The sequence below is a fragment of the Polyodon spathula genome, chromosome 1 (assembly GCF_017654505.1).
Source record: "Polyodon spathula isolate WHYD16114869_AA chromosome 1, ASM1765450v1, whole genome shotgun sequence".
Lineage (NCBI taxonomy): Eukaryota > Metazoa > Chordata > Actinopteri > Acipenseriformes > Polyodontidae > Polyodon > Polyodon spathula.
In genome coordinates, this window is record NC_054534.1 from 109,709,971 (window position 1) to 109,726,684 (window position 16,714).

Sequence of the window (16,714 nt, forward strand, 5' to 3'; positions counted from 1 at the left end):
CACATGCATAGTGAAAATGCATGTTTTTTAAATAAGGAAATGAACAACCTTGAAAGTTTTTTGTTTTGAAGATTGAAAAAGGAAATGCGCGTTGTTTTTTTGGCTGCGCCCCCTGGTCGTGGTTCTAATCGAATCCCTGCCAGTCGCTCTGCTCAGAGTCGTACTCCAGTTCAGCACCAATGCACCGCACTCCTTCCAGCAGCATGGGCGTGCCGTGGCGCCAGTCTAAACAATGACACCACACACAGGCGGGTTAACGCTGCACGGGGGTGCAGGGACTTGTTGCTTCTGTTTGACACCTGTCAGCAATGCAAATGTGCAAGAATACATACTGGAAAGATTTTCTGCCCTGCAGATTTCCACTGTTCCTACAGCTTTTATTGGTTCCTAAATGTTTTTGTTGGTTATGATCATATCTGAAACCCTGTTAAAGAGACGATCTCTGGGGTGGATGATGAAACAGGGTTAGAGTTCCTTCAATCGCCATTCTGAAGTTGCTCAGGTTTTCGCCAACAGATGGCAGCACCTGCTCATTCAGTGTGCAAATCTGCATGGCAGAAATAGAGCGTATGTCAAGAAAATGAACAACACGCAGTATTTCTGTTTTGGGAGTTTGTCTTGAGATATCTTGCTTATTGCACTGTTGTTTACATTTGCTATCCTAAATCGCCTTTTTTTTAAATTGTAATTCCTCTATGAAGATTAAAATTTAGATCACATTTTACTTTCATCTTAAAATATTTGGCATGTTCAACATTTTGCAGATCAAGTTGGTTTTACATTACAGGCAGTGTGCTTCGCAATAGAAAGCATTTGCATTGCAGTATGTCACAATGAAAAAAAGAAATGTGGCTACAGCAGTGGTAGAAGGCTCTTTAGTGTAATCCTTACTCACCCAGGACCCTCGCTTGCACAATCACTTTCACACAGGCATTCTCACTGGTCTCACTGATCAGGGACACCTCCTCCTTCAGGACCCCTTCCTGGTGGGCTATGTACTCACATGTGATTCTGTAGCCGCCTGTTGGGAGCAACCACACAAAAATGTGCTACACCTGGAGTAAACAATGTGGAATATCACTCTGCACCTTACAGGAATCACTGCTGTGTTGTCTGTTGAATAAGCTCTCTGCAAATACAGGGCGTCATAAGCATTGGCACCAGCTCATTTGTAGACCATTTTCTGGTTTCCTTTGGAATTTACTGACCTGTTCCCGCATCAGTGTATCGATAAGGATCCAATACAGTTATGCAATGGATTGTTCCCTAGGTCTCAATAACTCATGCAATGAGTTATAGCCAGTATTCCTAAGACTCCCTCTTGCTTGCTGGGTTACACCCAGATGCAACCAGAAATGTCTGACGGAGGCAAAGAATTGGAAGGTAAAAGTTTGGAGGAGACTCAAGTCAGTTTTTTTGTTCAAATGAGAACTTTAGAAATGTTGGGTTTTCATTCACACACCTGCCAGAACTCTCCATTGCTCTCCCCACCCCATACTGTACCACGTGCACTGAAGAGACGAGACCTGTCAGACTGGATGGGCAGCAATGAATTGAAACACATTGAATATGAATGAAATTGTCCCACAACTTTTACTGAGCTCTTCAAAACTTCAACGTTCCTGGGGATATCATACCCTGATCACTGTGAAGCAAGACCAGCTCTCCTGGGAACACCCCACACTGACCTGAGCTAAAATCAATGCCTGCGTTCAACGCCCAGCTCAGCCCCTACACAGGTCATGCCTCTGTGGGTGGAACTCGGCTGACAGGAACGCTACCAGCGGGGTGAAGAGAGGAGCTACAGGGGCCCCATTAGTGTACCTTTGCTGCTCCTAAGCTGTATAATAAACATGCACAGCACAACACATTTTATGCTGTTCCTATGGAAACCATTTTTAAAGCTGTTCCCGTTGCTTTTTGTTTTGTTATGATCATATTTTAAACATTAAATATTATTAATGGTGCTAAAGAAAAAGAGGAAACTTCTTGCTACAAATTATCCCCCACTGGGCATGAAATCGTGTGTCAAAACCCTACCATTCAAATATGAAGACGTCACCTGAAAAGCATCACTGAAAGAGAAGATGACCGCCAATGATGCTTTTGGGATATGCCTGCTTGTCAGGTATTCACTGAACATTTTATATCAAAGCTGCCGATAGGCCCCTCAGTGGAGTGACGTCCTCGGTCCCGGCCTCCCGAGGTAATAAATAGTCACTGGCACGGAGACGTCACCTCTTGCATTGAACCCGTGAATCCGAGTGATGCGACCTCGCAAGGTTGGTGGTCGTCTTCTCTTTCAGGGAACTGTGGTTGCATCTGTAATCTCTCATTCCCTTTCAATTCGAATATGACCGTCAATTATACTTTTGAGAAAGTATACCAAAGCCGTCATGAGGGAAAATAAGCGAACAGCATGAGGGACATTTCAACACAATTTTCAATTCTGTTTTAAATCCTCCATATCTTGTAATGCAGCTTTAGTCTGTTTTATCTGCTAAAGCTGAAAACCAGAAGCCCCAATTATAATCCACACAGTCACAAGCTGGTTTAATTTCATATCCTATATATTATTTCAGAAACAGAGAAACAAAAACAGAATCCGTAATACTTCTCACAGTGATCAGTGTTTTAAACATGAACAACAGAAAATGGTTTTCACTGTGAAGACAACAGATAAAATAATGCAAGTCAGGCACGACCCTGCTTTCGCAGAACACACAAGATCATGCCAGAGCAGGGTACAGTATGCACAGAGCGCCTTTCACCCACCTGCTCAGAGCGCCTTTCACCCACCTGTGCAGAGCGCCTTTCACCCACCTGCGAAGAGCGCCTTTCACCCACCTGCGCAGAGCGCCTTTCACCCACCTGCACAGAGCGCCTTTCACCCACCTGCGAAGAGCGCCTTTCACCCACCTGCGAAGAGCGCCTTTCACCCACCTGCGAAGAGCGCCTTTCACCCACCTGCGCAGAGCGCCTTTCACCCACCTGCGCAGAGCGCCTTTCACCCACCTGCGCAGAGCGCCTTTCACCCACCTGCGCAGAGCGCCTTTCACCCACCTGCTCAGAATGCCTTTCACCCACCTGCACAGAAGACACACTTACACAGATGAAGGAATGCCTGACCAGGACACTCTGATCTTCTTAAGAAGAAGGATTATTCTCCACACTCATCTGTGTTAAGCTCTGGTATCTAAACTGCATTAGGTTTGCATACTAAAGTAGTTGTTTAAATGCATGTTAACTGCTTACTCTCTCACGTTATCCGAGAGCCGCTTCACGTCTCAGAACCAGTTATAAATCAGTAGGATCATGCAGGGGTGGAAATAAGGCTCCCTTCGCATAGCAGGTTGATCCATTCCTGGCAGGATAAGCCACACCTGAGCTTGTTGCCTATGCGCTGTGGTTAATTAAGCTTGTAATAAAAAACGGAAAGGGGCGAAACTGCAATGCAACAGCAGTCTTATTTCCATCGCTGATCGTGGCTCCCTTTTTGACCCTATGCATAGAATTTGCCCAATCAAGAGAACTACATGGACAGTAATGACCCAGGCTATACATTGACAAAACCTGAATCCAATCACCTGCTTACAGCAGCACAGCACAGCGCAGCACAGCTCAGCTCAGCTCAGCAACACACAGCACAGCTCAGCTCAGCTTAGCAACACACAGCACAGCTCAACTCAGCACAGCAACACACAGCACAGCTCAGCTCAGCACAGTGTGCACGGACCGGCTCACACACAGCTACTATGAAAAGCCAGCTGGGGTGATTTGTTCAGTGTGTACCATAAGTCAGACACGATATGCAATTTCATCTGAATTTGTTTATCTTTGCTTAAAGAAATTTCATATCAGCAAGACAGAGACCACTAATATTAACAATGAATTAATCACAAGACATCTCACTTATGAGACAGGGCAGTGGAAGTCACTGCAAAACAAACATTGAAACTAAATTGCTGCAGGAAGTGTTGGTTGAGCAATAGTTTCAACACATTTAGACATACTGTATAGTACTCTGCTGTGCTGGGAGCAAAGCATTTCCTCTATGTAATTGCACACAGGGCAGGGTAGCAGGATGTGGTTTCAGCAGCCATGTGTTACTGTAAAACGATGCCTGGAGTAAAGACAAACATTCTTTCTTTCTTGCTCCTTGTCAGTGTTGCCATCACCAGCTATAGCCTCTGCTGTGACCTTAAGAGTGAGAGGGTCAGCCCGCAGTGCTGAAAGTGAGATAATATCCTGGGTATGCGGGGTCCATGCCAGCCCTGACTGCACAGAGAAACAGACAGACAGGCAGACAGGCAGACAGACAGAGAGACAGGCAGAGAGACAGGCAGAGAGACAGGCAGACAGGCAGACAGACAGGCAGAGAAACAGACAGACAAGCAGAGAGACAGACAGGCAGAGAAACAGACAGACAAGCAGAGAGACAGACAGGCAGAGAAACAGACAGACAGGCAGGCAGAGAAACAGACAGGCAGGCAGACAGAGAAACAGACAGACAAGCAGAGAGACAGGCAGAGAAACAGACAGACAAGCAGAGAGACAGACAGGCAGAGAAACAGACAGACAGGCAGGCAGAGAAACAGACAGGCAGGCAGACAGAGAAACAGACAGACAAGCAGAGAGACAGGCAGGCAGACAGAGAGACAGACAGGCAGACAGGCAGAAAAACAGACAGACAAGCAGAGAGACAGACAGACAGGCAGACAGACAGACAGGCAGAGAAACAGACAGACAGGCAGACAGGCAGAGAAACAGACAGGCAGACAGGCAGGCAGAGAGACAGGAAGGCAGAGACAGACAGGCAGAGAGAAAGACAGGCAGGCAGGCAGAGAGACAGGAAGGCAGAGACAGACAGGCAGAGAGAAAGACAGGCAGGCAGGCAGAGACAGGCAGGCAGGCAGAGAGACAGGCAGACAGGCAGAGAGACAGGCAGGCAGAGAGACAGGCAGGCAGGCAGAGAGACAGGCAGGCAGGCAGGCAGAGAGACAGGCAGGCAGCTCATCATGCTTTGAACTTTAAGCTGCAGAACTACATAAGACCAAACCTTTACTTGAAATCAAGTTTTGTATATAATTGTGATAGGGCAGCAAACACAAGCCACTGCTCTCAGCCCGTCTCCTAACCCAAACGGTCTAGTTGCTCTTCTATACACACAGCTGTCCTAAACTGAGCATCAATTAGGACTCATTCAGTACATGGACTTTAACCCCATCCCTGCCAAACTTAAATTCAAAATACTATACTTTTATTTCAACAATGTTTCCAAGTGCCTCAGCCCTGCCACAATGATAAACAGGGTCAGGAATTCAGTTCTGTTTAATAAGATAACAACTGGCTTCACAGCCAGATCAGCACTAACCCTGGACTCCCACTAGGTAATAACAGATAGATCAATTCTAACCAGGGTCTGTAAAGCTGAATGATAGCCCACACCACCCTGCCCACATGCTGTCTTGTTTGGAGAGAGTAAGTGGCTCACTTTACCTTGGGACAGCGTGGTGATGTCGGTGACTCTCAGGTGCAGGTTGGGCAGTGGTGTTGTGCACACCTCCCTCCCCAGGCTCGGGGTCTCAGGCAGTGTGAACATGATCTCATACTTGTGCTGGATCTTCAGGAAGCCGACCTGCAAGACAGTGGGATGACACACTCAGCCCAGTTTGGAGCAGTCAGAGCAGGGCCACGTCTTTACTTACTGATCTCCCAGTAAAACCTACTGGAGCCCCAACAGCTCTGCAATAGGACAGACAGAACATAGGCAATGCTCAGAAGGAGGGGAGGCCATTTGGTCCAATCAATGCCTGTCCCAATATTTCCTACATCAACAATATGGCGAGATAACCCCCCATCCTACCCTGTGGTAGATCTAGATGTATTTTGCTACACAGAGAACAGAGCCAACATTTTCCAGCAGTTCTGCATTACTACTGCCTCTTCCACACTACCCTGGAAACTGGCGCTCCCCTGGAAACTGATGATCCCCTGGAAACGTGCTGCTACAACTGATATAGCATTACACACCCCCACGTGCTGCTACACCTGTTGAAATAACATACCTGTAATATAGGGGGTGTGTAATTCTATATCAGTTGTAGCAGCACATGGGGGTGTGTAATGCTATATCAGTTGGAGCAGCACGTGGGGGTGTGTAATGCTATATTACAGGTAGCTTATTTAAACAGGTGGAGCAGCACGTGGGGGTGTGTAATGCTATATTACAGGTAGCTTATTTAAACAGGTGGAGCAGCACGTGGGGGTGTGTAATGCTATACTACAGGTAGGTTATTTAAACAGGTGTAGCAGCACGTGGGGGTGTGTAATGCTATATTACAGGTAGGTTATTTAAACAGGTGTAGCAGCACGTGGGGGTGTGTAATGCTATATTACAGGTAGGTTATTTAAACAGGTGTAGCAGCACGTGGGGGTGTGTAATGCTATATTACAGGTAGGTTATTTAAACAGGTGTAGCAGCACGTGGGGGTGTGTAATGCTATATTTAAACAGGTGTAGCAGCACGTGGGGGTGTGTAATGCTATATTACAGGTAGGTTATTTAAACAGGTGTAGCAGCACGTGGGGGTGTGTAATGCTATATCAGTTGGAGCAGCACGTGGGGGTGTGTAATGCTATATTACAGGTAGGTTATTTAAACAGGTGTAGCAGCACGTGGGGGTGTGTAATGCTATATTACAGGTAGGTTATTTAAACAGGTGTAGCAGCACGTGGTGTGTAATGCTATATTACAGGTAGGTTATTTAAACAGGTGTAGCAGCACATGGGGGTGTGTAATGCTATATCAGTTGGAGCAGCACGTGGGGGTGTGTAATGCTATATTACAGGTAGCTTATTTAAACAGGTGTAGCAGCACGTGGGGGTGTGTAATGCTATATTACAGGTAGCTTATTTAAACAGGTGTAGCAGCACGTGGGGGTGTGTAATGCTATATTACAGGTAGGTTATTTAAACAGGTGTAGCAGCACGTGGGGGTGTGTAATGCTATATCAGTTGTAGCAGCACGTGGGGGTGTGTAATGCTATATTACAGGTAGGTTATTTAAACAGGTGTAGCAGCACGTGGGGGTGTGTAATGCTATATTACAGGTAGGTTATTTCAACAGGTGGAGCAGCATGTGGGGGTGTGTAATGCTATATTACAGGTAGGTTATTTAAACAGGTGTAGCAGCACGTGGGGGTGTGTAATGCTATATTACAGGTAGGTTATTTAAACAGGTGGAGCAGCATGTGGGGGTGTGTAATGCTGTTGTAGCAGCACGTGGGGGTGTGTAATGCTATATTACAGGTAGCTTATTTAAACAGGTGGAGCAGCACGTGGCGTCGTGTAACCCTATATTTTCAGAACCCCATTATTTACTCTTTAATATCTGCTGGCTACGCGTGCTGGAGAAGAGGGGAGGCAGACAGCAACAAGTCTGTGTTTTTACACTGGAATCACTTGACTGTCTTTCAGGTTATTAAACATGCAGTGGTGCTGAATTAAACCTTTAAGGTACAGGAACATGTGTGCTGCAGCTACGTTATGTTATCTTTGTTTTTGCAATGAGGTGCATGAAACATGTACTGACCGGCTGCATCTGGTCACCAAACTGTTCGTTTCCTCCTAGTGGTACTGGAGTCACTTTGATTGCATCCATTTCCCCATCACTCATGAACACAGGGAAGGGGTAACTACCTGCCTGCCTGCATGACTACATCGGCTGCTTTGATTTCACACACTGGCAGTGCAATATATTTCATAACTCTGTTTTCTTCTCTTTCACAGTAGCAGCCTTGCAGAGTTCCCGATGAGCATTTCTGGCAGGTTGGATCTAGGAATGTTTCAGGGGACCCTGGTCGCAGGGTGTTGAGAATGTGGAGAGCAGTGTGGACTGCGTTCAGAGAAGCGCTTCTCTCCTGCTTTCTGCAGGCCGGGCTCTACATTCTTTATTATGGGTTGCTTAGCGACAGTGTGCATGCAGGAGTACTTCTGCCCATTACCGTTTCTACAGAAGCAGCCGAGGATCTCATTTTCATTGTTGCATACAACCTCCAATTCTGTTAAGGATGCCATTACAATAAAGACATCCGCATGTACAGAGTTAATCTCATCAAAAATGCAAAAACCTAACCTACCATCCAATTTTAATGTGACATTGACAGATGCTTCCATCTCCCCAAGATTACACTACTCAATCACTTGTATTGTTCTTAATAAGTTTCATCACATTGGACAAACATTTCTCAAATTCTAGAGTGTGACTTACAGTACAGACACCCCGCTATCTCTCCGTCCCCCTAGGCAGCCCCAGTGCTGAATAATGCATGCTATGCTGTTCCTGAACTCTCCCCAGCCTCTACTGGCAAGACAGTCCAGTATAGAGTCTCTGCAAGTTCTCCACAGGTTCAGTTCCTGCCCAGATCTGCATTGTAAATGAATTCCACATGGTAGCTGTTCGAGGCGTACGGGAATTACTCAACTCATTATTAAAAGAAAGTGGATGAGCTGTGTCTGTGTCAGGTTTACAGCGGTCTCAAGAGATGACAAGCTCTACTGCAGAACCTTGTAAACTTTTATACTGCAGTCTCAAGAGAGTGGCTATCCCTGTGATTCCCTGAATTCATTCAGGAAGACCAAGAGTTTCCCTAATATTCAACATGAGGTTTGATGAAATTGTCGAGTTTCACAAATGCATTTTACAAACATTCTTCTAATAACTGTTAAGTTAAAGCTTTGTGAATATGGTATTATATCTCCAATATTTTGCCAGCGTATGCCTGAACATTTCGTTACGGTTTACATATCTTTCCCAGTTGTCAGATGTGTCTCCTTGGTGTAAATGTATCTGAGGAGTCTCGAAAAGGTTATCCGTACATAACATAACATGGAAACAATGGACCTACATGTCCTCATTTCATAATCTCCACCTCTAAAGCATAAAAACATAAGAAAATATTTAAACAAGGGAGAGACGCATCTCTGCTTATCCAGTTCCTGATAGCTGATTGATTTGGGAATTTCAGAACAGTCAAGTCTCGTCTAAAGGATCCACGTGATTCGACATCAGCAACATGACTAGAGAGCTCATTCTACACCCTCTCCACTCCATATCTTCTACACTTTGTCCTATGCCTGTCTCCAATTCATTTCCGTTGTTGGCTGGGGTTTACTGTCAACTTCTTTAAAGATTTGGAAGACTTTAATTAAGTCCTCCGTAAGTCTTATTTGTTCTAGGCTAGAAATTAAATAAATCAGTTCCTTCACCTTATAGGATTAAACGGTTACAGATAATGCATGGATGGATGGAGTTCCTTCAACCTGCCTTCTTAACGCATTTATTTTAGTCTAGTTGCTCTTCTTTGGCCTCTCTCAAGGGCCAGTGTCCATTTGGTGCTGTGGTGACCAGAACTGGACACAGTTTTCTAAGTACGGTCTCACCAGTGCATTATACAACCTCACCATAACCTCCTTGGATATGTGCGCTATACTTTACATTGCATTCTGATTGCTTCCCCACACGGTCTGGTTGCTGACAATGATGACTCTATTACAACACCAACGTCTTTCTCTTTGTGAGCCTGTTCTACTTCTATACACTGCTGTCCAGCCCCTCCACTCCCCACCTTCACCAGGAAGCTCCTGTCTGGCATCGGTGTCACCATGACAAGCGAGTCGTTCAGCTTGTCTTCAAAGTGGACGCGACAGGACGAAGTGGCTGCTTCAGAGAAGCGCACCTCACTGGACTTTGCTTTGGGGGCTGGAAGACAGGAGCACAGGAGAGAAAGTGTTAAACACTGCAGCCACCTGCTGGGAACAACATCTGCTTTTTAATTGTGCATATTCTTTCAAAACTGAACATTCTTTATTGTTTCTCTTTGAATTTGCTGGAAGACTTAAGAAAACATTGTACCATATTACAGTTAAAAAAAAAAAATATGATCATTCTTATGTTCTAGGCTAAACAGATTCAGTTCTTTCAGCCTGTCTTCATAGTTCTGTCATTTAAGTCCTGGGCTTAGTCTGGTTGCTTTTCATTGGACAATCCAGCATCACAATGTCGTTTTGGTTCTGTGGTGACCAGAATTAAACCAGTATTCCAAGCGCAGTCTCACCAGTGCATTATACAACCTCCTCACCTGGAAACATCTGATTTGTGCTCGAGACAGTGCTTGCATGACCAAATTACAGCACAAGAGCACACAGTGCAGGACCTTAGGTGTGTTACTGGTTGATACACTGTAATCATACTCTAGTGAACACAGAGCTCAGAGCACACAGTGCAGGACCGCAGGTGTGTTACTGGTTGATACACTGTAATCATACTCTAGTGAACACAGAGCTCAGAGCACACAGTGCAGGACCTCACCTCAGGTGTGTTACTGGTCAATACACTGTAATCAAACTCTAGTGAACACAGAGCTCAGAGCACACAGTGCAGGACCTCACCTCAGGTGTGTTACTGGTCGATACACTGTAATCATACTCTAGTGAACACAGAGCTCAGAGCACACAGTGCAGGACCTCACCTCAGGTGTGTTACTGGTCAATACACTGTAATCAAACTCTAGTGAACACAGAGCTCAGAGCACACAGTGCAGGACCTCACCTCAGGTGTGTTACTGGTCGATACACTGTAATCATACTCTAGTGAACACAGAGCTCAGAGCACACAGTGCAGGACCTCACCTCAGGTGTGTTACTGGTCGATACACTGTAATCATACTCTAGTGAACACAGAGCTCAGAGCACACAGTGCAGGACCTCACCTCAGGTGTGTTACTGGTCGATACACTGTAATCATACTCTAGTGAACACAGAGCTCAGAGCACACAGTGCAGGACCTCACCTCAGGTGTGTTACTGGTCGATACACTGTAATACACTGTAATCATACTCTAGTGAACACAGAGCTCAGAGCACACAGTGCAGGACCTCACCTCAGGTGTGTTACTGGTCAATACACTGTAATCATACTCTAGTGAACACAGAGCTCAGAGCACACAGTGCAGGACCTCACCTCAGGTGTGTTACTGGTCAATACACTGTAATCATACTCTAGTGAACACAGAGCTCAGAGCACACAGTGCAGGACCTCACCTCAGGTGTGTTACTGGTCAATACACTGTGTGTTACTGGTCGATACACTGTAATCATACTCTAGTGAACACAGAGCTCAGAGCACACAGTGCAGGACCTCACCTCAGGTGTGTTACTGGTCAATACACTGTAATCATACTCTAGTGAACACAGAGCTCAGAGCACACAGTGCAGGACCTCACCTCAGGTGTGTTACTGGTCAATACACTGTAATCATACTCTAGTGAACACAGAGCTCAGAGCACACAGTGCAGGACCTCACCTCAGGTGTGTTACTGGTCAATACACTGTAATCATACTCTAGTGAACACAGAGCTCAGAGCACACAGTGCAGGACCTCACCTCAGGTGTGTTACTGGTCAATACACTGTAATCAAACTCTAGTGAACACAGAGCTCAGAGCACACAGTGCAGGACCTCACCTCAGGTGTGTTACTGGTCGATACACTGTAATCATACTCTAGTGAACACAGAGCTCAGAGCACACAGTGCAGGACCTCACCTCAGGTGTGTTACTGGTCAATACACTGTAATCAAACTCTAGTGAACACAGAGCTCAGAGCACACAGTGCAGGACCTCACCTCAGGTGTGTTACTGGTCGATACACTGTAATCATACTCTAGTGAACACAGAGCTCAGAGCACACAGTGCAGGACCTCACCTCAGGTGTGTTACTGGTCGATACACTGTAATCATACTCTAGTGAACACAGAGCTCAGAGCACACAGTGCAGGACCTCACCTCAGGTGTGTTACTGGTCAATACACTGTAATCATACTCTAGTGAACACAGAGCTCAGAGCACACAGTGCAGGACCTCACCTCAGGTGTGTTACTGGTCGATACACTGTAATCATACTCTAGTGAACACAGAGCTCAGAGCACACAGTGCAGGACCTCACCTCAGGTGTGTTACTGGTCAATACACTGTAATCAAACTCTAGTGAACACAGAGCTCAGAGCACACAGTGCAGGACCTCACCTCAGGTGTGTTACTGGTCAATACACTGTAATCATACTCTAGTGAACACAGAGCTCAGAGCACACAGTGCAGGACCTCACCTCAGGTGTGTTACTGGTCGATACACTGTAATCATACTCTAGTGAACACAGAGCTCAGAGCACACAGTGCAGGACCTCACCTCAGGTGTGTTACTGGTCAATACACTGTAATCATACTCTAGTGAACACAGAGCTCAGAGCACACAGTGCAGGACCTCACCTCAGGTGTGTTACTGGTCAATACACTGTAATCATACTCTAGTGAACACAGAGCTCAGAGCACACAGTGCAGGACCTCACCTCAGGTGTGTTACTGGTCGATACACTGTAATCATACTCTAGTGAACACAGAGCTCAGAGCACACAGTGCAGGACCTCACCTCAGGTGTGTTACTGGTCGATACACTGTAATCATACTCTAGTGAACACAGAGCTCAGAGCACACAGTGCAGGACCTCACCTCAGGTGTGTTACTGGTCAATACACTGTAATCATACTCTAGTGAACACAGAGCTCAGAGCACACAGTGCAGGACCTCAGGTGTGTTACTGGTCGTATACACTGTAATCATACTCTAGTGAACACAGAGCTCAGAGCACACAGTGCAGGACCTCACCTCAGGTGTGTTACTGGTCAATACACTGTAATCATACTCTAATGAACACAGAGCTCAGAGCTCCAACAGTCTCACAAACATTGTGGATTTACAAAGACTCTTCTCACAGAGATGCTGAATTAAAGATGTAGCAAAGCATGCATGTCTGGGATATTTTCTATTGCTATTATCTACTGCCATTAACGTTTTGTCAATGAAGGGATTCTAGGGTTTGTTCAATAAGTTCCACATTTATTTTATATAAAAGTGAGAGAAGAAAAAAATGTGGTATGGGCTTACTTAGAACAACAACAACAACAAAACAGAAAAAGGTAGAAGAATACTTACTAGGTTGCATTATAAGAATACTTACTATGTTGCATTATAAGAATACTTACTAGGTTGCATACTGACTAGGTTAGTAGTTCAAACAGGATTAAAGATAAGCTCTTTTGCTGGATGAGTTATATAAGCAGTGACAGGGGGGGTAACGATTCATTGCGCATCACTGATCCCAGTGCTTTCTTTACATGATGCATCGTTTCTGAACTGAAGCATGATTCACTTGTATGGTGATACAAGACCAAAAGCACCACATAGCTCACTGTACTGTACTGTACTGTACATCACCAAGTGGTTCTTGGATGGACAATAAGTGTGCTTTATCACTTTGTGGTCCTATGTAGGACCAGGTCCGACGTTAATATTTTTCCTTTCCTGTCCGACATCATCAAAAAAGTGTCAATCACAGGTCCTTAGTTGGTTTTTCTCCGGAAAAAGTAGAGAAACTCTTTCAATGGCCAAGAGAGGCCGAGACAAACCGGAAAAATAATAGAGGCGGAGCTGACAGAGATAACACGGACACAAACAAAGAAGAGAGCTGCTTCTGCATCCAGCGCTCAAAGAATATCACAGACATTTGCCAAGGTTTTTGAGACGTTATAGTAATAAAATAATGACTGGGATCACATTATTGAGGAGTTTGGTAATAAAATCGAGTGATCAAAAGGGCTCAGTGAGGCATAGTAGGTGTTGGATAGAAAATGAAAAGGAGAAACAGCATGCCTCCCCCAGGACAAGGCAGACAATATCATCAACAAGTCTTCAGTATTTTGCATAAGGACAGTTTACTGAACGCACTCCAATGTCTGTGCCAATTACTCTCGGGTCATTTCTTCTGGTTAGACATCAGGCAGGCAGCATACAGACAGCTACCAAAGAAATGCCTGGCAACCAGGGGATAATTATTATTACTTTTTATTAGAGCACTGCCTCAATCTCTCAGCAGCACAAACTCAGGATTCTGTCTTAGTTTGACACAGCAGACACACTGACTAGTATCTGACAGGAGGCACAGCAGACACACTGACTAGTATCTGACAGGAGGCACAGCGGACACACTGACTAGTATCTGACAGGAGGCACAGCGGACACGCTGACTAGTATCTGACAGGAGGCACAGCGGACACGCTGACTAGTATCTGACAGGAGGCACAGCGGAGACGCTGACTAGTATCTGACAGGAGGCACAGCGGAGACGCTGACTAGTATCTGACAGGAGGCACAGAGGACATTTAACACCAAGCAGCAAATCTGCAAATTGGTTGAAAAATCAAAGACTCACCCCCACTGGCTGTGGCCATCTCTCTAAACTCAGGGATTCCAGTCTTCTACAAAACGTCAATAGAATCCCATTCTGGAGTTTGTGTCACGAAGATCCTTTAAAACAGAAAAATGTGACAGCACAAAGAATACACTTTAGCACTGGCAGTTAAACACATTGTCTCTCACTCTCTCCCACGACTCAGAGCAGAGCGTAGGTACGTAGCACAGCTGTCCCCGACACACTCCAGCAAACCCTGGGAAAGGACTGAGTGCTGCAGCCCTCTGGGTCCTAATGCTCCCCACACAAAGCAGACCCCTCTGCCAGCCATTCCGCTGAGAGATCAGCAGTGCAGGGAGTGGTGGTATATCAGCAACATACCAACAGTATCAAGACTTTAAACACTAAATTATTAAGAACATAAGATAGTTTACAAACGAGAGGAGGCCATTCGGCCCATCTTGCTCGTTTGGTTGTTAGTAGCTTATTGATCCTAGAATCTCATCAAGCAGCTTCTTGAAGAATCCCAGGGTGTCAGCTTCAACAACTTTACTGGGGAGTTGATTCCAGACCCTCACAATTCTCTGTGTAAAAAAGCGCCTCCTATTTTCTGTTCTGAATGCCCCTTTGTCTAATCTCCATTTGTGACCCTTGGTCCTTGTTTCTTTTTTCAGGTTGAAAAAGTCCCTTGGGTCAACATTGTCAATACCTTTTAGAATTTTGAATGCTTGAATTAGGTCGCCGCGTAGTCTTCTTTGTTCAAGACTGAACAGATTCAATTCTTTTAGCCTGTCTGCATATGACATGCCTTTTAAACCCGGAATAATTCTGGTTGCTCTTCTTTGCACTCTTTCTAGAGCAGCAATACTTTTTGTAGTGAGGTGACCAGAACTGAACACAATATTCAAGATGAGGTCTTACTAATGCATTGTACAGTTTTAACATTACTTCCCTTGATTTAAATTCAACACTTTTCACAATATATCCGAGCTTCTTGTTGGCCTTTTTTTTTATAGCTTCCCCACATTGTCTAGATGAAGACATTTCTGAGTCAACAAAAACTCCTAGGTCTTTTTCATAGATTCCTTCTCCAATTTCAGTATCTCCCATATGATATTTATAATGCACATTTTTATTTCCTGCGTGCAGTACCTTACACTTTTCTCTATTAAATGTCATTTGCCATGTGTCTGCCCAGTTCTGAATCTTGTCTAGATCATTTTGAATGACCTTTGCTGCTACAACAGTGTTTGCCACTCCTCCTACTTTTGTGTCGTCTGCAAATTTAACAAGTTTTCTTACTATACCAGAATCTAAATCATTAATGTAGATTAGGAATAGCAGAGGACCTAATACTGATCCCTGTGGTACACCGCTGGTTACCACACTCCATTCTAAGGTTTCTCCTCTAATCAGTACTTTCTGTTTTCTACATGTTAACCACTCCTTAATCCATGTACATGTGTTTCCTTGAATTCCAACTGCGTTCAGTTTGAGAATTCATCTTTTGTGCGGGACTTTGTCAAATGCTTTCTGGAAATCTAAATAAACCATGTCATATGCTTTGCAATTATTCATTATCGATGTTGCATCCTCAAAAAAATCTGGCAGGTTAGTTAGACACGATCTCCCTTTCCTAAAACCATGACTGTCTCCCAGGATACTGTTACCGTATAGGTAATTTTCCATTTTGGATCTTATTATAGTTTCCATAAGTTTGCATATAATAGAAGTCAGGCTTATTGGTCTGTAGTTACTGGTTCAGTTTTGTTTCCCTTTTTATGGATCAGTATTACGTTTGCAATTCTCCAGTCTGTCGGTACCACCCATCTCAAGAGACTGTTGCATGATCTGGGTTAGCGGTTTGTAAATAACTTCTTTCATTTCTTTGAGTACTATTGGGAGGATCTCATCCGGCCCAGGGGATCTGTTTATTTTAAGAGCTCACAGTCCCTTTAACACTTCTGCCTCGGTTATGCTAAAGTTATTTAAAACTGGATAGGAACTGGATGACATGTGGGGCATGTGGTCAGTATCTTCCTTTGTAAAAACTTGTGAAAAGTAATCATTTAATATATTTGCTATTTTTTTTTCTTCATCTACGATTTTGCCATTTGTATCTCTTTGACATTTAACCTTCTCTTTGAATGTTCTCTTGCTGCTGTAATATTGGAAAAACATTTTGGAATTGGTTTTAGTCCCCCTATAACTCAAAGAAGTCTTGTAAAAATACAAGTGTGACAAACACAAGGACAGACACTTACAAATACTGTACAACCAAAAAGGGTAATCCCAGCTTCTTTCCACCCTTCCTAGAGTTTACTCAGTGACTCGGTATCCTAGCGTAGTACTCCAGCATTCTTGTAGGTGCCTGATACACCTTGATCCCACGCAGCATTCAACCCGGGTTCAA

At 44.7% G+C, this 16,714-nt stretch overlaps 1 protein-coding gene across 1 annotated transcript; it reads right to left on the reverse strand.

Moving 5' to 3' along the window:
• Positions 1-14,545, reverse strand: LOC121314077 (UPF0687 protein C20orf27 homolog). The gene is made up of 5 exons (XM_041246951.1): positions 14,323-14,545; positions 9,629-9,762; positions 5,500-5,638; positions 896-1,021; positions 1-225 (listed from the first exon to the last, which is right to left on the reverse strand). The coding sequence occupies exons 1-5, from the start codon at positions 14,339-14,341 to the stop codon at positions 125-127; spliced, it is 519 nt and encodes a 172-aa protein (XP_041102885.1). The 5' UTR covers positions 14,342-14,545; the 3' UTR covers positions 1-124.
• Positions 14,546-16,714: the final 2,169 nt, after the last annotated feature.